The sequence below is a fragment of the Choristoneura fumiferana genome, chromosome 8 (assembly GCF_025370935.1).
Source record: "Choristoneura fumiferana chromosome 8, NRCan_CFum_1, whole genome shotgun sequence".
Classification (NCBI taxonomy): domain Eukaryota; kingdom Metazoa; phylum Arthropoda; class Insecta; order Lepidoptera; family Tortricidae; genus Choristoneura; species Choristoneura fumiferana.
This window is the reverse complement of record NC_133479.1, coordinates 3,964,537-3,986,777: the sequence shown is the minus strand read 5'-3', so window position 1 is coordinate 3,986,777 and position 22,241 is coordinate 3,964,537. Positions and strand designations below refer to the sequence as shown.

Sequence of the window (22,241 nt, the reverse complement as noted above, 5' to 3'; positions counted from 1 at the left end):
AGTCTGAAGGAATATTAGCCGAACAAAAGAAAGCTGCTGAAACAATGAGAAAGAATTCAATTTGTAATCGCAAGAATGGAATCCTGAAGGTTTCGATTGTACAATCAAATTTTATTCGGCTCAAGGTCAAGTATAATTGGTGAAAAATGAAAATGTTATTTCTAAAGAAGCGACATTCTAAGTGTTGAAATGTACATGAATGAACGAGCGTTGAGCGTGCAAAATAATAAAATATTCAGTACAAACGCGTAAAACAATCTCGCAGTTAAATTGATAGTGTCTCAAACAATACATCATAGTCTTTATTGAAGTTGTACAGTCATCTGCATTCACATCTGCCACAGCGGAGCGTGCAAAAACATCTAACACAGCCTATCGGCCCTGGAGATAGAATCGTATCAAGATACTCTTACTTATGCACGCTTTGTAGTGTCAGATAGTGGTGCTGTACTAAAAAGAATTCTGCAAAATTTAATATATCCAGAGTCAGCGGGTGATAATTCGGGATTTTACAGGCGTACATCTCGCATACCGATCCCGTGGGAATATTGGAATGACACACAACTTTCGCGTTTATAATATTAGAAGAATCGGAGACTAAACTTTGACAGATGTTTCAGAGCGAGTGTGCCAGAAGCATAAGCTTCATTTGTTTCATTTACGAGTGTCACTAGATCCATAAAGGCTCGTGGTGTGTAAGGAAAACAGTCTCGTCGATCTATCTCGTTCTAATGCACGCGTAGGTAGGTATATATAAATTTGTTTTGTCCGAATAAACCGAGACGGCATAACATTTTATCTGACACATAAAAGTGGTAAAACTGGCCCAAATCTATAGCGAGGCGAATCATGACATTAATTTTCAAACAGTTGATGGCTACTACATAGTTAATCCTTATTTTAGCAAAAAGTAATGGTTCTTATCATTAATTTTAATTGTGTATATTACAAACAGCGTTCGTTAAACCTCACACACACCGCACACACGAAAACATGCCATAATAAACTAAAACAAAGTGTTTCAGCAATTTGTTTGAAGAGTCACGCCCGGTATTACGCACACTGAAACTAAAGTGGACTGCAGCAGACGTTTACTCTGTCCTTGTCTGCCTCTAGTTCCAACTTCCAAGCCGAGGAAGTGAAAGAGATGATAAGAACTTTGGAAGTTTTTTCACCGCACCAAGCCCTAATATTATTGCTATTAATAACAGCACTGAGTCGACCTTTAATCCGGCTGAGCATAAGGGTGTGTTTCTTTGTATTACATTAGGGAAGACTTAGGCTGGGTCCACAATTGTATGATTTTGGCCTATCGTATCTCTGTCGCGTAGCACCAACGTGTATCGTTAGTTTGAACGTGTAAATCAGATACGACGTGTTGTATGATCGCGTCCCTATCTTTTCGTGTTCAAATTAGCCAACGATCATGCTTCTATTTAAATAACCTATTTTTTGAGCAATTAACTTAATTACAGGCTGAGCTGGGAAAATAAAATGGCTTTTTAGTCAAATATGCACCTCGGGTTATTTAGCTATACCCCGGCAAGTGTATGTGGCACTCGCTCCGCTGTTCTTATCAAGATTTTTTTTATATGCGGCAAATGCTGACTGCGACAGGGTTCAACCGAGTGTCGCCTACAAGCTTGTCAAGTAATAACATGATATTTCTATTCGCAAAACTGTCGCACTCACAAACCATTCGTTGACCACGCGTCCATTGGGGACCGTGAGACCGTGACGTCACTCCCGGGTAGGGTTTCCATACGTCCGGAATTTTCCGGAAATATAGGGCTTTGTCCAATAAATAAATCAAGTTATTTTTATTACAAATCAAAGTAACAACATTACTTCTGATATTTAATGCTCCCAGAAATATTGTTCAACATTTCCGCATCTTTAATAATTCGAACAAAAATCTTCTTCGCTTATTCACGTGCACGATGCATAACGACATTAATATTAAATTCACGTCGGGAATTTTCTCCGGATTTTTAATTTTTTGATCTGGGAACCCTACTCCCGGGTCACGACATTTCACGCCTAGTCCTCCGCTCCACTGGCCTACATTCGGCGCGATGCACCGACCCAACGCAGGGCGTTCAGGTGAGCTTTAAAATTCATAGTAAAGGCTTTTCAGGATATTCTGTGAATATGCTAACCCTCGGGTAAGGGGTAGGGCGGGTGGACCGGCCAGGAAGGGACTGGGAGAGGCGCTAAAATCTGGTGCAATGATTTGTATAACAACAATGCAGGTTTTCTGACAGCTGAATATTGCTAGCTAGCGTTATTATTGTGTATCACGTTGGGGATTACAAAACATCCGGTCGTTCCATTCGCTTAGGAGCTATGTTGCCACAAACACACAAGTAGCGGTCAAAATTAAAATACCCCTCTTGATGCGTTCGGGGGTTAAAAACGAAGCTCACATAAACTATTACATCTGGCAGTGAATTTAAATTTTATCTCCATAATGTTGCATGACTAACCAATGCAAAAGTAAATGTCTCCAGGATTAAAGAGAGGATGACATTTTGGGAAGATATCTATAAAAAGAAGCTTATATTATATATACAATTCTAAAATCCATCCAACAAAAAAAAAAACTTCCAAATCCGTCTACCCGTTTAACGTCAATGAATAACAAACACGTGTGTGTATCTGTCAAGAGCTTTCGGAAGTTTCGGGTTTACAGTATTATAAACGTTTTAAACTTCCGTGATTTTCACTAATAGTCAAATTACCACAAACTATATACTCGTGACTATATTACTCGTGTGTTAAGTCAGACAGCGTGATAAGTATATATTAAGTTTTCTCCTGTCCTGAAAGATTTTGGCTACATGCAGTGACTGAACAACTCCACGAGGGTTAGGGATTCTTCACTCCTTCAAGTGCCCTTAATGACTAGGTACAATACTTAGTCAATTTTATTCGAAAATACGAAATACGAGTACAGGTATGAAAAAGTTGTGCACGAGCATGAGTGACGTCACGGTTTATTCAACTCCCGCGCAAGGCCTTTCCGTGGCTTGACTTTGACCCCCCACTGACATTTATAACGCATGTGTAATATTTTTACATGTTTCGCAATCTATTTGGGACATAGAAAAGTACTAGGCATATCATCTTATCTATATAAATAAAAATGAACTGAACAAATGTATGTTCGTACATCACTTCAGAAAGGCAACTATTTGGTTATTTTTTTGTGTTTGTAATTGTCAGAAGGTTTATATAGAAGAAACTGTTTCAAAAATTGTATGCAAGACTCTAGAAATAAGATTCAAAAATCCCCATGCAAAATTGAGTAAGTGAGACGCTTATCCTTTTCAGAAGATTCATCCCTTCCAGTTCCAGCCTTAACACGATCGATCCAATGAAACCGTACCCAAGCACGCATCATATGAAGCCCGCTTCTATATTTACTTCTAATTTAAAATAAAATACGATGAATACCTATTCAATTTAAAGAAACCTATAGTCCATTCAGTATAACATTGGACTCTAGAAGGTCACAGAAGAAGAGGTTCTAAACATTTTTTGTGAGGTCGTAATAATGATGATGATGATGAATAAAAGAAGTAATAAGATGAAGTCATAATTTTGTTTACTTTGTAAGTAGATTAATACGTAATGTACTTACAAAATAGCACAATATTAATACCTACGTATTTTCTACATAATATCAATTCGTTTTATATTTATAAATAATTTAATAACTGTGTTTCGTGGACTCATCCGCTCTCATTCCCTGTTTAAAAATATTCTACTCGTAGTTTCTGCTATAAAGGGCAAGCTTTTTTCAATTCCAAATTTCATCAAATTTGGTGCAGTGCTTTAGTAGTGAAAAGGTATTCGTATATGGTTAAAGGTCATCACATTTTGATCCAAACTGGCGATTAAGAGCTATAAATAATGTACAGAATTTTTCTTGAGTCAGCAATATAATAAACGTTCCGTTTCTTGCAGAATGTTCTTTACCTCTGCCTCTTTAGGTATTTTAAAGAAAGACGTTTTTGTTTTTAACAAAATAGGAAAAGTTTTTAAATTATTATATGAAAAATAGCAAAGTTAATCTCATTAATATTCATTATAATTGCGAAAGATTGTAAGTATGTATGTTTGTTTGTTACCTTCCACTTCACGTCTTAACCGCTGAACCGATTTAGGTGAAATTCAGTATACAGATAGTACAAGTCCCGGGGAAGGACATAGAATCCTAGTTTTTATCCCGGATTATTGCATAGTTCCCGCGGGATAGCAATAAACGGATTCTACGTGAACGGAGTCGCGGGCAACAGTCAGTTAATAAATAATTGAAACTAATATTGACGTCTTCGATATTTTAATTAGAATTAAGTTTAGACTGTATACATACTAAAAAAAAAAAACAATTTATTAAATGACTTCCGAAAGCGTCCATTATAAAGAACCTATTTTCCTTCTGTCCATTCCTATATTGAACAGATTCGACTGTACAAGATGACAAGACTTCGACAATCAGTGCATTGCTTAGACGGTTGGGTGAACTTTGAAAACATGACTTCTACAAAAAGTTCCTAATAAGACGACCACCATAATTTTTTAACCTCTTTTTACAAGTTGTTGTAACAGCCATAGTATGTTATGTACCATACTCGTATGTTTTGTGATAATTTCAAGTACCGTTTTTGTGACAAGTAATGTTCTCGATGGCACAGACACATACGTATGTTAAAACCCTACGAAAATAACCAGAAATACGATTGTGTCGTATGTTTTCGTGGTTTCAAAGTACCTACGTTCAAAAGTTACAGACTTGTGACAGACAAACAGCGGAATAATAGCAATACCATCTCGATGGCACCTTTAGACACGATACGGAACCCTAGAAAGGGTGTTAAAAACCCTACCGAAAATAACTAAGAAAACAGAAATACGATTGTGTCACTTATGCAAGGACTCATCAAATTTTCATTCCGTCCTTCAAAATCGGTAGCTCCACGACAAAGCTATATTCAATGTTTTCTAGAATAGTTTTCTACTACTATCAGCTAAATGTTTCCTCATACAACGACCTTGAATAACCATTGCATTTCCCATCAACAACTGAAGTAGGTACGTCGCCAATACTACTGAATAATTCAAGGACCGGCTTGTATGAATATTGCATTAACTCCGCGCTGATTCTTCGCCGTATTATACCTAACACTAGTGTAGCCCGCAACCTCGTCTGCGCCTTCCGACGCGGGTGGATCGCTACCACAAACTAACTAGCTAATTCTTCCGCCAAGCCGCAGTGCTTGTGCTGGAGTTTTCAGCGTGGATTCATCATCATCAACGTTCATATACGTCCCACTGCTATACCTACCTACCACTGCCATCCACGAAGACGCGTGATTTTGTGAAAATTAGACATTAAAGACATTGTAATAAGAACCACGGCACGCGTCATCGTGAATGACTCTACCTATAGGCACAGGCCTCCTCTCAGAATGAGAGAGCTTGGGCCGTAATTCCCACGCGGTCCCAGTGCGAATTGGGAACTTCACACACACCGTTGAATTGCGTCGCTTCACCGTAAAGCTCGTGGTAAAATAGAAATGTAATTTCGCACATGGATTTCGAAAAACTCAGAGGTGCCAGCTGGTGTTGGTGGAGATATATAGCCGATGAAATTACCAACAGACGAGGTATTCATTCCCTCTTAGATCAGTAACGCGTCCGCGCATCCAAACACCAAACCATCCTTCTTTTTAAAATAGCGTAGAATCTGTCACACGCGCTTCTCTTTGTCCTCATTAATATTAAGGGGCTGTTTCACCATCCACTGATTAGTGTTAACTGACGGTTATATGTGATGCCGTCTCCGTCTATTCGAACAAAACAAATAGAGACAGCATCACATTTAACCGTCAGTTAACACTAATCAATGGATGGTGAAACAGCCCCTAAAACTTAAAAGTGTCGTAACAAAGTATCAAGATGTAGAAAGCTTTTGTAAGAGCTCCAAGAATAAAGGACGGGCAAAACAACTTCCAATTAGCTTTTAAACAGATCGTTCTGTTGAATTCTGTTTGCTGATCTTAATATAAATATTAGGTATTAACAAAGGCTATACTCGTGTAAGGAACAAAATATGCCCCTGACGTTATTAGCCGATGAATATATCCTATGTATTGGTAATAATGCTAGTTATTAATTTGCCAAGTTTTATCAAAACCAAAAGGCGCTATCTCAAAACAAAAACATTTTGAGTTATCTATACCATGATGTGATTCAGAATGTTTTAAGCTACACAATATTATTAATAACTCAAAAGGGTTTTTTTAGATAGCGGCTTTTGGCTTAGGAGGGCAGAATACGATTTGAAGGAATTAAAAATTTATATTTTTTTTAATAAATCGCGAATTGTATTTAATATTCTGTTAACGTAAATATTGTAGAGGAAGCAGGAAAAAAAATTGACGAAACAACCGCAATTTCAACTTACCGCTATCGACTTCTAGTACAAATTGAATGCACAAACAAATATCGCCGCAACAAAGAAGTCTAAAAGTAAATTTCTAGGACAAACCGTACCAACCGCAAGGCTGGGCTTTAGATACATCAAAACGTCATAAGTCCACTTAGAAACACTTGGACATACGCCGTTTTGTAAGCATTAGGTACTCAAGTGGCACTTAGCCGTAAGTATGTTTGCGTTTCCGAGAACACGGTTAAAATGTGAATTCAATGACACGACCCGTAACCTAAACCTTGGTGTACTTTGATCTGTTGTGCGTATACATAGAGAGATGTTCCTTAAACCAATGCCATAACCAAGAGGCATGATAGAATCAGCTTATAAGATAACTTATCAGACCAAGCTAATTGACGTTAGAACAAAACCTCATAATTTTCTAGGCATAAACACCCGGACGCACTGTTTACTGCGACTATATATCAATAACTCGAAAACTACGTATGATGTTTTCATTATGATTAAATTAGCTTAATATGCTAGTTTAAACTGCTCTATTACTATTCCTAGTTTTGGCATTAGGGACACATGTACCTGTAACTACATGATTCAAAGAAGCAGGGGTTAAGAAAAGACAGTAACAATATTTTCATCACACAAGCTCGTAAGCAGTGTCCTAACATGCAGGCTACCTTGGTTAAAATCCCTTTAATAAAACCCAATGACTTTTTTTGCGCATAACGCCAAAGAGAATTGGGGATATGCAGCTGGGTTTTTAGCCGATGAGGGTGCAGAGTTCTGGCGATTAAATAAAAAAAAAAAACAATAACAGACTAACAAATAAACCTTAAAAGATACATAACTAACAATAAGTGGTCAAAACGCAAAGTTCTTGATGAATAGCGAGTAAATTCAATCCTCCATTGAAAACAAAGTTAAACAAAAGTAACGGATCCGTTCATAACAAAGGACCGTAATCGGATATTCAAACCTGATTAGATTCCGAGACTCGAGACGGTACTCTGGAATGGTTGAACAGTGTCCCATATTCGGCACAGACTTAGTGATACAGTATCGGAAGCGAAAGATTTGCTATTCACTTATGAGCAAGAAACGACGCGGAGTAAAGGCAGTGACACTGACAACATGCTCAAGAGAGCCCAAAAATATTAAAATGTACGTTGGACATAAAGGTTCTTTTGCATAGAAACTGAGCGGAGCAGAGTTGCGCAGAAGCTGACCAATCTGATTAGTTAAAGCCCATGTCTCCCACGATCTCCTTATAATGTGACAATATATGTACCTAACATAGATTTCATTCAACTTACTTGAATGACTAGTGCCGGTGGCCCGTTAATTTAAATATGTTAACAACAATATGATGAGGTACTAAACTATTTGAGGTTTTCACAATGACATCAATATTTTACGAGCACATGCAAATAACTGACAAAGTCTAAGTTTTGAGTTGCTGTGCATATCGCTCAACGGATATCGAATAGAGGCTCCAGCCGCTGAAGGTTTGTTGTTAAGGAGATCAAATTGGAATTCAAATAGCTTTTTGCGTATTGTTGTCTTGCTCGCTAATCCTGCCGTGAAGAATCAGTGCTTGCACTGTTGTGTTTCGGCGTGGAGAGTATAAGACAGCCGGTGAAATTACTGGCACTTGAGGTATCCCATCTTAGGCCTCTAGGTTGGCAACGCATCTGCAATACCCCTGGTGTTGCAGATGTTTATGGGCGGTGGTGATCTCTTACCATCAGGAGACCCACTTGCTCGTTTGCCATCCAGTCTAATAAAAAAATAAAAAAGCACAGTAAAAATGACGATGTAATTCATCATCATCATCATCATCATCCGCCGGAAGACGTCTACTGCTACAATGAACGACAACTCGCCACTTGTATACACCGGTCACCCGCAACTCTCATGTCACGTCTTGTCGGTCCATCTTGTGGGGCCTGAGGCTTTCGTCGTCCAGTTCGTGGTCGTCACTCGATGTAATTGACAACATTTAAATAAAGTACGACAGTAAAATTAGTGGCAGTTACAGCTAAACTGATATTCAACCTATCCAAAAATTAAAAATTGGCAAGTCTCGGTCTTCCAGTCTCCATATAAATTATTCTAGTTTTTTTTTTATTGTTTTGCGATTCACTTAGACGTCATTATATGACTATTTAATTTCAACACACTATTTCAACAGCTGGCGCATACAATGTACACATTTTCATCAAACATCACTTACTTATATAATTTTTACTTTCAGTTCGGGAAAAAATGTATCTTTTCTTTTCCAGTTAATCTTTTATGAGAAAATGTTCTGCTGACGAATATGGAAAGTCTTTCAATATATGAAACCAAAAGCTGTCAGCCCATCACATCCTGTCTATCAATTACGCCGAGAAAGCTTTCAAAGCACCCAATATTTTGCTATCTTTGAAAACTATTCGTCTCAGAAAATGAGGGCGAACTTTTTCAACCCATCAAGTATTTGCACTATAATGACTAAAGGATGAAAGAATGAAACAAAATTATAAACTGACCGCGATTGTGGTAATTGTAGATGAGGCCAAAGATGGAGCTCACTGGTTCAATAGCAGCCTATTCACTCTAGCCAAAAATAGTCCTAAACGTACCCTACTTTTGTTGTATTGTAGGATGATGATTATGTTATGACATTTACTGCGAAAATGATGTACGACGGGACACAATTCAGATGGATTCATTACCAGGGATCAAAGTTTTGGTGCGGATGACACAGGAATGACGTATTTTTCTATACAGAAAGATTATTTGCGTTTTTTCTCAACAGCAGCGGAGCCCCCGGGGTGTAGTATGTCAAAAAAAAACAAGATTGTGATATTCGATTCCGAGCTCACGCGACATACTTCTAATATTTACAGACCGCTGTATCTACACACCGCATTGTTACTAATTCCATTCCAGCATCACCATACATCGCACAGCGTCTCAAGTTCTAGGTAACCCGTACTGGTTCACCGTGTTCCTATTCCGTGTCGTCGACCCCGCAGCTCGTAAAAGGGAGGGTTACTGTCATTTACATACAACCACAGTCGAAGTTGGATCCCCGCCAGAATTGGTTAAGCAAATACTGTGTGACGTAAGTCACGAACGTGTGACCGATGATCTGAATGTGATGTACTTTCTTAACACACGCGTTCCAACCTTAACCGCGAATGCCGACCGCCGCATACATTTAATCCTAGGTCCTAGGTACACACCACACGTCCACTAGCATCAAAACTTGGATTGTATCAAGACGTCCACTGCGTCACATTGTTTATTTAAAAAATTGTTCTCTCTAACTAAACGTTCACTCTACGGAAAAGCCCACTTTACTGGTAGGTAGGCTGGTCTTACAAAACGTACACTCCACAAAAAATCACTTTTCGCACATGTAGGAGGTATCCTCATAAAAACGTGGTAAATTTCAAATGTAGAGGTAATTCCGCATATAAATTCCGAAAAACTCACGAGATGCGAGCCCGGGTCTGACTGAACCCATTTTAATAGTCACTCCGGTGTTATTTATGGACAGTTTATTACCCTCAATGTCAATAGTCCCTTCCTATTTATCCAAGACAGTTTTTCTTGCGAAAATCCATTGTCACATTACCACGTTACCAGGAATCCACATCTTGTATTATAAATGAACATGAGACGGTAAGGCGACATTTTACACAAAGTAATTAACAAAACTCACAAAATCCATTTCACTTCCTCCGAACTTCCTCAAAGACTCATTAATAAAAAAAACCCTCTCCTACCTCACCACATTATACGGATGAACACGATTTGTTTGAACAACACCGAACAAATTAAAGTTCTCGTTCGAAAAGTCAAAGTTCATTTTCGCCTAATGGGATAGGTAGCTTCTAAACATTTCACAGCATCAATTTGGGTTACCTTGGCATTTGCGCTAAATAAGGTCACAGGACTACAACAGAAAGTGAACTCTACGGCCTTGAAAAAGTGCTTTTATTAATACATAAGCTTCATGAGCCTTTAAGGTTCTTGCGAAATGTTTCTTCCAATTTGGTTGTGCGGCAGAATTGAATTAAATTTGATGGCTAACTTTAAATTAGATTTGCTAAAAATTCGCGCGCACAATCTTTAAGAAATTTGCTTTTTAAGTTAAAATATGGCGTAGCTGTAATTAAATAAAGTAATGTAGTGTAGATAAAACAGTATCAATCTTAGGTGCCTTTCCACCAGCGATGTGCAAGCAATGCAGCTATGCTGCGAGGATGTGAAAGCTACGCTACGAAACTATGTGGCCATTTCCACTAATATATTTACTACGCATTGGCGTCCAATGGCGTTCCAATTGGTGCGCCATATTTTAACTTAAAAAGCAAATTTCTTAAAGATTGTGCGCACACGCTTTTCATTATTTTTTCTTCCTGTTAGTTTTTTGATTCTTACTCTAAATGGTATATATGCTTAGCAAAAGTAGAATGTTCATATTTAAAAGCATCGCGTGTCGGTTCCACTGTTTTATATGGTTAATGTGCAGTCCCGATGGTCCCAAAACTCCCAAAGGAAAATAAATAAATAAATAAACACCAACGCCGTCCGGAAGGGCAGCATTATGTACTATACCGTGACCGTGATTTCTTTTCTTTATTTTATTTTGGTAAAGTCACGAATAAATGTTTTTTTTTTCTTTCTTATCTGAGGTCATCATTCATCATTATCCCAGCCTATATACGTCCGTACTGCTGGGTACAGGCCTCCTCTCAGAATGAGAGAGCTTGGGCCGTAGTTTACACGATTCCGCTGGTTATTTCACAGTCCGCTGGTGCGCTACCAAACAAGTTTGCGCATTGTTGCAAACATTTTTTGCAAGTGCAAGGCCGAGGCCGTCCGCTTGTGGAAGTTGAAAATAAATAGCAATTAATTTCGCAAATGGCCACTTTAATGGCGGTTGCGCTTCTCGCACCGGTAACTTGGTAGTTAAACTAATACATTCACACAAATGCAGATTAGGCTAGATACGCCGAAGTATTTCTTATTTCAACGCGCATTAGAATAAACAACTTATATCTGCATTCTTAAATACATATTTAAATATAAATTTTAATCTCTATCTCTAGTACTGACTTGAAAGAATTAAAAGTTCAGTTTCTTTGTAAGTAACAGAATAAGCTGCGTCCAAATAATAAATACATTGTTTTCTTTTTAACACCCTTTCATAATTTCTTCACCACATTTGAACAATTTTCTTTCACTCCCGCAATTACTTTCTAGGGTCAAAGTTGTGGCAGACCTATTAAAACATATTAAAGGAACTGACAACTCCGTTTTTAAATTCCAGAAGCTTCGATCGAGAATGTCATCTCATCAACAATAAAAGACAGGAGCAGGCTTACCTTAGTGCAGTATGCGCAGCCGCAGCCACTGATGACAGTGACCTTATCAGGTGCCGTGTCTTCCAAGCAGAGCTTGCAGTTCACCGGAGCCGCCGGAACGAAGCCCGCGCCGGCGCCGTCCAGGGAGTATCTGGAACACAAGGTGATTAGCAGTGGCGTAGCGTATCATAACAGCCGCCCGGGGCGGAAGAAAACTTTGCCGCCCTCTTATTTAGATATTTAAATTTAAAAACTATAGTAAACTAATATAGAGATTTCCCGATTTCGTCACAGTATAAGTACCTAATGGAAATTTTCGTGCTCATTCTAATCGGTCCGAATCGTAGGTGCGACCATTATGCGAGTTTTGCCGCCCCCTAAAGGTGCTGCCGGGGGCGACACTGAAAGCGACAAGGTACAAAAGTGATCACTTATTAAAGACGTTGACTGTACACGTTCACATGAATTCAGTAAAATCCTGAAATTTTAACTGCCAGAACTAATGATTAATTGATTAACGCGAAGAAAGGGTCTATGCGGCTAAACTAAATAGTGGACCATCAAAAGTCCGACTGAAAACCGAGGTAGGTATAATTTGCTTCAAAATAACGTACATAAAAAACACGGCATTAAGATGTCCATTTTTCTTGTGAAAAGTGATCCATTGTTAATACGCATTAAGGTTTCTGCCAACATAAGCAACCTTACATTCGTTTGTCCTTATCCGTCACTATGACCTTTTATGAATAAGGGTGACAATGAATACACAAAGGGTATATAATATACTTCCTGTGCGAGAGTATTATAAACCAACACAATGTCATGACATGACACGCGACGCGAGACAACGAAAGAATTCTATCATTGACAAACAACATGCGAATTAGCTTGGTGGTATCTGGTGGGAAATACGTCGTGTCATATTTAGGTTAAGAAGTTGCAACTTACCACATGCTTAAATGCCTACAATCTACATCAAGTATAAACGTGGGATATTTTGTTGTAAAATATTGTTGGCAAACCAGACTGGGGTTGCTAAAGGAAGAGCAATTGCGAAGAGGAAGAGAGTTGCTATAAAGTCGCTAATAAAAACGTCTATCTCCATGCGTTAGATTTTGATTTCAGATCCACATTAGAACAACGAATTTGTTCGTGTCCCAAGTATACAACCCGCACAAAAATTCATCCAAATGATTAACAGAATTTTCTTGAAAACCTTAAAAACAGCGCAGGACCCATTACAGAGCCTTGTGGAACACCAATACTTTTTCTTGTTTCTTGTAGCTTGTAATTTATAAGCTTTTGCAGAGGATCTGTTGCTATGACTAGTGGAACAGCAATATTTACCTGGAGCCTCCGGCGCCGGCCAGTGATAGCAGCGAGGAGCAACGGGAGCAGACGGAGGGCGCTCGCAGCCGGTTGTGGGCGCGGATCGGCTCGGGAGCCTTCTCGCGGTCCGTTAGAGCAAGCACCGTTGAGCATTTACGGAGGCCTGTCAAAAATACAAAGTTATAGGTTGCCATATCAGACTGAACTAACTGGCCTCTCAATGAAAGTCGAACTTTACTAAAAAAAAAAACACTTTAACTGCACTTTCAAATTCTCTCTCACGCTAAACAAAAATTCTAATAAGCCTTTATGTTGGCCTTTATGGTTTTCAAGGCGACATGCCGTTACTATCTTTATGATTTAAATCTGTCACGTTCCCTAGTAAAAAGACGACATACATATGTCATTTGACGCATCTACAAAAAAAATTGGGAATAATCGAACACTAACGCTAATGGAGGATGTGTAACTTTTTTTATGGAGCGCTTATTTTCCCAAACCAAGTCTTTTCAAGTACATAACTAAATCGACGGACTATTGCGTCTGTGGTACTACGTATATCAGTTATGTGACACACCACGTCGCTCCTCATCTAATGTCACAGGATTTCAAGGATTCTAAAAAGCATTGAGGTGAAGGAAGTGCAGACCGGTGTTAATTGGCAATCGACCTGGTTGCACGGTTAAGTTGACTTATCGTCCCGCACGACCGTTTATTCCCAGACAATTACCGCAAGTGCCGCAGTAATGGAAAATAAGCAAGCTTTGAATCAGGAGTTTATTGAATAAAAACAACCTCATCACATCTTGCCGCAAGCGACATGAGGCAATAAATAATGAAATCTATATATATAAAAGAAGAAACTGACTGACTTATAGATCAACGCACAGCCCAAACCGCTGGGCCTAGAAACTTGAAATTTGTACAGGGTTCTTTTAAGATGTAAGTGAGTACTAAGAAAGGATTTTAGAATTCATCCCCTAAGGGGGTGAAATAGGGGGGGTGAAGTTTATATGTAATTTTCTCATTTCTGGACTTAGAAGTATGCAAATAGGTGTATAAGTTCTCGATTACAATAAAAAATTATGTATTTAGATGAAATGGATAAAATTCCCCCCTAAAGGAGTAAAATAGGGGGGTAAAGTTTGTATGGAAATTTTCTCATTTCTGGACTTAGAAGTATGAAAATAGGTGTTTGAGTTCTCGATTACTTTTAAAAATTATCTGTGTAAGTGGAATGGATAAAATTCCCCCCTAAAGGGGTAAAATAGGGGGGGTAAAGTTTGTATGGAGATTTTCTCATTTCTAGCCTTAGAGGTATGAAAATAGGTATATAAGTTCTCGATTACAATGAAATATTATCTGTGTAGGTGAAATGGATAAAATTCCCCCCTAAAGGGGTAAAATGGGGGGTAAAGATTGTATGGAAATTTTCTCATTTCTGGACTTAGAAGTATGAAAATAGGTATACAAACAAGTTCTTGATTAGAGTTAAAAATTATCTGTGTAGGTGAAATGGATAAAATTACTTTTAAAGGGGTAAAATGGGGGGTAAAGATTGTGCAATCTCTGGTCTTCTCGATCTTTCTGTATGGCTCTGAATCGTGGTCTATTCGTGCGGCTGACCGGAAAAAGATCGAAGCGTTTGAGATGTGGTTGCTGGAGGAGGATGCTACGCATACCGTGGACAGCAAAGAGAACCAACAAATCCATTCTCGACCAGCTGAATGTCAGAACCAGATTGTCCACGACCTGCTACCAGCGAGTAGGTACTCGGCTATTTTGGCCATATCGCTCGAAGGAAGTCAAACAACCTCGAGAAACTGATAGTGCTAGACAAAATAGAGGGGAAAAGGCCCAGAGGACGGTCACTGACCCGATGGTCGGATCAAATTAAGGCGATCACGGGGCTCACTTTGCCTGCAGCGCTGAAACAGGCCGAGGAGTGGTGTGGAAGCAGTTCGTCAACGTCTCCGTAAAGGCTTTTCAAGACGGGCACGACCTTCAGGAATGAAGAACACGACAAAGAAGAAGAAGAATCCTACTAATATTATAAATGTGAAAGTTTGTGAGTGAGTGAGTGAGTGAGTATGTTTGTTACTTTTTCACGCTTAAACGGCTGGACGGATTTGGATGAAATTTGGCGGAAAGTTAGTTTATAACCTGGATTAAAACATAGGATACTTTTTATCCCGATATTCCCACGGGATAGGGATAAAATCTCGAAATAACAACCGCTAGGCTTAGAGTCATGAAATTTGGTATGTAAGTAGTTGGACGTCTGGAATAAAACATAGGTGACTTTTTGACCCGATATTCCCACGGGATAACTAGGGATAAAATCTTGAAATAACAACCGCTGGGCTTTGAGCAGTGAAATTTAGTATGTAGGTAGCTGGACCTCTGGAATAACACATAGGCTACTTTTTATTCCGATATTCCACGGGATAGGGATAAAATCTCGAAATAACAACCGCTGGATTTAGAGTCATGAAATTTGGTATGTAGGTAGTTGGATGTCTGAAATAACACAAAGGCAACTTTTTGACTCGATATTCCCACGGGATACCTAGGGATAAATCTTGAAATAACAAACCGCTGGGCTTAGAGCCATGAAATTTAGGTGTAGGTAGCTGAACCTCTGAAATAACACATAGGCTACTATTTATTCCGATATTCCCACGGGATAGGGATAAAATCTTGAAATAATAACCGCTGGATTAGAGTCATGAAATTTGGTATGTAGGTAACTGGACATCTGGAATAACACTTAAGTTACTTTTTGACTCGATATTCCTACGAGATAACTAGGGATAAAATCTCGAAATAACAACCACTGGGCTTAGAGCCATGAAATTTGGTATGTAGGTAGCTGGACCTCTGGAATAACACATAGGCTACTATTTATTCCGATATTCCCACGGGATAGGGAAAAAATCTCGAAATAATAACCGCTGGGCTTAGAGTCATGAAATTTGGTATGTAGGTAACTGGACATCTGGAATAACATTTAAGTGACTTTTTGACCCGATATTCCTACGGGATAACAAGGATAAAATCTCGAAATAACAACCACTGGGCTTAGAGCCATGAAATTTGGTATGTAGGTAGCTGGACCTCTGGAATAACACATAGCTTACTTTTTATTCCGATATTCCACGGGATAGGGATAAAATCTCGAAATAACAACCGCTGGGCTTAGAGGCATGAAATTTGGTATGTAGGTAGCCGGACGTCTGGAATAACACATACGCTACTTTTTATCCCGATATTTCCACGGATAGTTTTGTAATTAACGGACCCCATACATCCGTGTATTATTGTTATTATTATTTTGTAATTTTTTCTTAATTTGTATACTTACTGTAGTTTTTAAGTATTTTATTTGTACTTATTTATTTGAAAAAATGACTTTCTGCCAAGCTTCTTGCGGCGCATTCTTCTTGGCAATGAGGGTCTTTCAAAAGTGCTGGTATTTAAAAAAATGACTTGTAAAAGTGCCCATTGCGGCCTATTTACTGAATAAATGATATGTATTTGAATTTGGATAGGGAAATTTTTTGAAATTTTAGCACTGGGTTTAGAGTCTTGAATTTTGTACAGTTATTCACAACACAACCTCAATGAAGATCACGATATAAATTTGGAAATTTCTAGGGGAATGTTGTAAAATCCCGAAAATTTCAATTGCAACTCCCAGACCGAATAGTATACGCGTGCGAAGCCGCGGGTAAAAGCTAGTTAAAACATATGCCCTGATAACTAAAGTACACGCGGACGAAGTCGCGGGCAAAAGCTAGTCATAAGTATATAATTTATTCTATGTATTAGACAATACAATCGCACATAGTGAAACGAGAGATTTGAAGGTAACACAAATCAGATATACAATACAATACAATACAATACAAATATTCTTTATTGCACACCATAAAGCAGTAAAAAAAAAACTTATAATATAAACACTTAGATTCACGGTAGACAATAGGCGGTCTTATCGCTTAAAAGCGATATATAAGTGTGAGCACGAGCATCTCAACAAATAGCGACGTTAAAACAAAAATATAAACATAGATTTTACAAAAAAATATTTGAACTTTTCTTTGCTGAAACTAATTTTCCGTATCGCCATAATATCCTGAACTGTATCTACCACCATTTATTTGCTTTTAACTAGATTCGACCAAAGAACGATACGTTTAAACAAACAGTGCCTCGGACATATTTTTATGATAAATAAAGATGACATCACTTCGAAACGAGCAGGTGGCTAAAACAATTGCCGTATATTATGAGAGACAGGCTGAAAGCATTATTGAGAATAATTGGGATACAAACGATTTATATACTTGTTTTGAGCTGACGTTTGTTGTTGTAATTCCGTGGTCGATAGAATTGAATAAACTATCATTTTTCTTAGCTCATCATCAGATTAAAGTATTGATTTCTAAACTAAGCATGACATATGTTTTTTGTATGGTCAGATCACTCAGGTCAGGTAATCGACATAGAGAAGCAATCAATGGTTAGGTTAAGCCAATCTATAGTGGCGTTTGACGTTGGGTAATAGTGAGAAGGCAAACCGCTGGTGTTTAAGAGGTAGTCTGGATCTCCACCAGGACTTTTTAACCAATAGAGTCCCCTAATCAGAGTGTTAGGCTGCGTTCCGTTTACCTATCCTCGCACAGCACATCTCTGGTGGAAACAGCTGAGCGGAGCGAGGCGAAGTAAAGGAAGCGTTTCTATTGGAGTTCGAAACTTGAAATTTGGCAGACATATTTCATGAATATCAGATCATAGAGGTACGCTAAGGGATTTTAGAAATTCAACCAGCAAGCCAATTTTTATTCTTCCACGAAGGATAAGCTGCGAGATAAGGCTAGTTATAAATATAATCATGCTGTAGAATGCAATGATGTACATCTCTTTTATGATGATGATGAACAATGACTCGTATTTCAAATTGATTTACATTATGCTTCCATCAGCAATAAAACGCATAGTATACGGCACTGCGTAAACCTAATGCAAGAGTTTAAACCAATGGCATAAACAAGACCATAAACTATACATTCGCGACACCGATGACCATGGACCGTGTATTGTAACATCTTGTGTCAATTATTTATACTTCATCCTTCTATTGTATCTGGTGTACAGCTAAACTCAAGCAAGCAGCTTAACCTATAAGTACTTTGTCAGTGTTAGTTGTTAAGAGTTATCAACGCGTTCCGGAAAACCTAGATATTGGTAGGTTTTCCGCAAAGTGGACGAACAATTTGATAACGACTGCGGGAAAATATTGGCTACATACGGTTAGGACTAAACCGATTGTGGAGATCCTTAGGGAACACGGATTGCTGAGGACCTGGGACCGATTCCCAGCGCTGGTCTCTTATTCTGTTTTTTTTGTCCATCCATGTCTCAGTTTGTATTTTCGATATCCTTAGGGAACGCCTATGTCCAGCCAGACTAGAAGCCGTATTGTCTAAAACACTTGCGATCATGATCGCATTCGCCGTATCTTTCTACCCTCATCTTATACCGTGTGACAGAAACAAGTGGCGACAACTGTAATTCCGAGTACGTTAGCTAATAAGGCCTCTGCAGTGGACGTGTTCTAGATGTAAGTTGCAAATGCCGAAAGAGTGGGCAAGTAAACGCACTATCTAGTTCTTTATCAGAGCACACAAACTAGCAGCTCAATGTTACCTTCAAGCAAAGGCTGTGGTTGCGACAGCACAGAGTCCCTTGACGCAGCCCTACGGACCGGCCTCGCAGGTCGTGCTAAAGACTTTAGGCCTCCGCTCAGGATCAGTTCGAGGGCTCTGCGACCACCGGGACCCGTCGCGCCTGCTCCCATCTGAGGACAAGAAATAAAAAATAAGGTATCAAAATGCGTAATTTCTACCGTCTAAAGTTTTAGTGGGGCGTGAAGTAATCGTTCAATGAACATGTTTCAACGATCACTGACAAGTATTGTAAGGCCCAGTAATATGTTTCTAAAATATAAAGTCGAGAACTTAAAAGAGCTGTCTATGACTAATTCTAATTATGATAAAGGAATTGTATTTGTTGAATAAAACCATTATGGCTTGTTAAACAAAAGCCAGTAGTAATAGTTAAAGAAAAATCGACAACAAGTAATGAACAAGCGGAAATTGCGTCTACTCATCTTCTAAAAGGAAAAAATCATATTTTAGAACCAAAAAAACATCTTTCGTATTTGTTATTTGATTGCTCATAATCATAATCATGATTGAAGGTAAAACAAACAAAAGGAAACTGGAGAGTCATTTTATTTATTTAGTCGTGAGCAAATATTACATATCGAAATAAACTGCAGTAAAGCTGTAAATTCAAAAACCTGTTACGAGTATACTGTAATATATATACTATAGCCCTCCTCATCCGTTTCGATGACGGCGACCCTAAAAAAAATATTCTATAATACATTAACCTAACATAAGTTTTGTTGTTGACAAAATTATACCTCTTCCGGAGTTTTAAACTAAGAAGAAGTCTACGCTCATGCTGAAACCACCAACATAACAGTCAAAATCCGTGCCGCAGGTGCAGGTATATACCCCACACCTGACGTGTGTTGCATCTTAACCAAGCAGATTATGACACTATTGCATCACGTGTGCAGTAACTGCAATGCACGAATACAATCGATAGGCAATAAAACTATCACAAATCGCTTTCGCAAAGATACTCAGCTTCAACGGACAGCTGATCAATATGAACGCTACTTCAGAAGCAATAAATCACAATTTACCCGTTTCCTCTTCAAAAAGCACTGATTTTGAATAATACAGATGCGATTCCAAAGATACTTCTTAACTATTGGGATACGATCACAAACTCGTTTGTTAGTTATGACTATTGTTTCCTTCAGACGTCCTAATTCTGGACTCTTCAGGAAACTGACCATGCACTGAAGACAAGCGCTTACAAATCTAGTTAAATAACAATGCATTACATATTCACTAATGTTACAGTGAATTACGTTTTGAAAAGGTGACAATTTCACCCACTCAAAGCCTGAGAACTAAAAGATGTTTAATTGTCATTTAAGTATTTACTTAGTGCGTACGTTTGCAGAATTTTTTGGACCTTAATTGCTTCAGGTTAGTCTAGGACCTAGACTGTGCTGTAGAGTATCCCTTACAGCTACTGGCTCAAATACGCATCTCATCTAGAAAAGTCATCCTGTCGAGGACCGCACGTAAAACAAAGGTATGTCATAATACCGTCGTTAACTTTTAAGTCATGTACCAACACAACATTAACATACAATCCAACAGTTAAATCGACGACAGAGGGACAGCATATGTATTGAACTGATTAGATAAACTACAAACGAGCTCCACAGGACATGGAAAATAATAAATATATTTAGAATAAAAAGCATCGTACAAGACTACAAGGTTTGATTAAGAATATATTGCTTAATAAGTTAATTATGCGGCAAGAGAAGCTGCCAGATTCACTTTAGTAGGTAAAAGTTCGAATATTCGAGAACATATTTTATAGATTTTCTGGTCTTAAAACGATGGCATGTGAAATATGGGTTCCGCAGTATCCAGTAAGTTTACACTAGATATAAAAGTGGGACGCGACTCAGCTGACGTGCTCACGACTTGTAATTAGCCTCATGCAGAAGTCATCAAATTGCAAAACACAGATGATTACATAGTCCACAATGTCCACCATTGAAAGATACATAATGCATTTATGCTTACAAAATGTAGTTTTAATGTGACGCATGTGAACGATTAACTAGGATACTGGATCGTACCGATAAAGTGACTTTGACTATACAATCCAGTATATTCGACTACATTATCAAATCTTTAGTCTATTAACTTCTGTTATATATTGAAAACCATATAGAGGTACAACGATGTTATTTATATTAGTTACTAGCTGTTGCCCGCGGCTTCGCCCCCCCCCTTCCAGTTTTTTTTTACTTTATTACGCAAAAACCTTGTCCTGACAATAACGAACACAACAAAAAAAGAACATCTAATCCGGTGTCGTCGTTCGGAAGTTATGCGCGTACATACATATTATTACATATCGGCAATTGTTTTTTATTTATAGAGATTTAACATATAGTTCAAAAGTAGTATATTTACTTAAAACTTCTTGTGTGGCTACAAAACAATCTTATAGCGTCGTCCACTTCCTTATTCCAAATTACCATTTGTGTGGCATCTTTTATGTATCCTGCGGAACATTCAAGAGGCTGTAACATAAAACATATTGCCACGTCACTTGGTAATTTGTACGTATCAGTGGCTCTATAATCAAAAACATTACCCGTGATTTATGAGGCATGGTCTAAGTGGATTTGTTGTTTGCTTGCCAAAAGGAATCGAGAGTTGTATTACTGGTTCCTATCAAATGACTCATACTAGCAGTAGAGAAACGATTGTTATTGACTCAGTAATTGCTAATCAAACAGGTTGGCTCTGAGAGAATCTAATTTAATGAGCATTTGCAAAGCTGGGGGTGTCCGTCCTATGGGACTTCATTAACTAAATGAAAGAAGTAAAAGAATTAAAGAAGTATTTACAAAACAGTCGCGCACGGGTTTGAGGTCGGTTAATCAAGATTATGCAAAGAAAATAAAAAAGTAGCTAACAAAATAGATCAAAATGTAATAATATATAAATAAAATGTTAGGATTAAAACTTCTAGAAATACAGTTTCTAATTGTTATAGTACGTATCGACCAAATCCAGTGAACAGCAGGGCTACTACAAAACTCGAAGTTCGTATCCTACCGTCCCTCTCGCTCTCGTATTAAATAAATAGTATCAGTGTCAGAAGGACCGCACGACACGAACTTTGAGTTTCCAGCTTCGTAGTAGCCCTGCAGACTCTTGACGTGGAGCCAGTAGTCTTACGATGAAATTTCCGCGCGATTTCGGTGCAAGTGTTTCGGGGTATATATAACATACACATTCAATTCAAATTCACACTTAATATAATCCGAAAAGCCAACTTTAAAGAATCAGCATATATTTACTGTTACGTTATAATGCATGATAAGATAGATGAAAAGAAAGATATTTCCTTGTTTG

General features: G+C 38.3%; 1 protein-coding gene across 2 annotated transcripts in view; it reads right to left on the bottom strand.

The window, feature by feature from the left end:
• The window catches only part of LOC141430167 (uncharacterized), a 141,993-nt gene that overhangs the window by 72,214 nt on the left and 47,538 nt on the right, over window positions 1-22,241 (bottom strand). For both annotated transcript variants that reach the window (XM_074090739.1, XM_074090740.1), the window contains exons 4-6: window positions 18,859-19,009; window positions 13,165-13,309; window positions 11,839-11,968 (exon numbers count right to left, since the gene is read on the bottom strand). In XM_074090739.1, coding sequence (XP_073946840.1) covers window positions 11,839-11,968; window positions 13,165-13,309; window positions 18,859-19,009 — 426 coding nt within the window. The remainder of the gene's footprint in view (window positions 1-11,838; window positions 11,969-13,164; window positions 13,310-18,858; window positions 19,010-22,241) is intronic.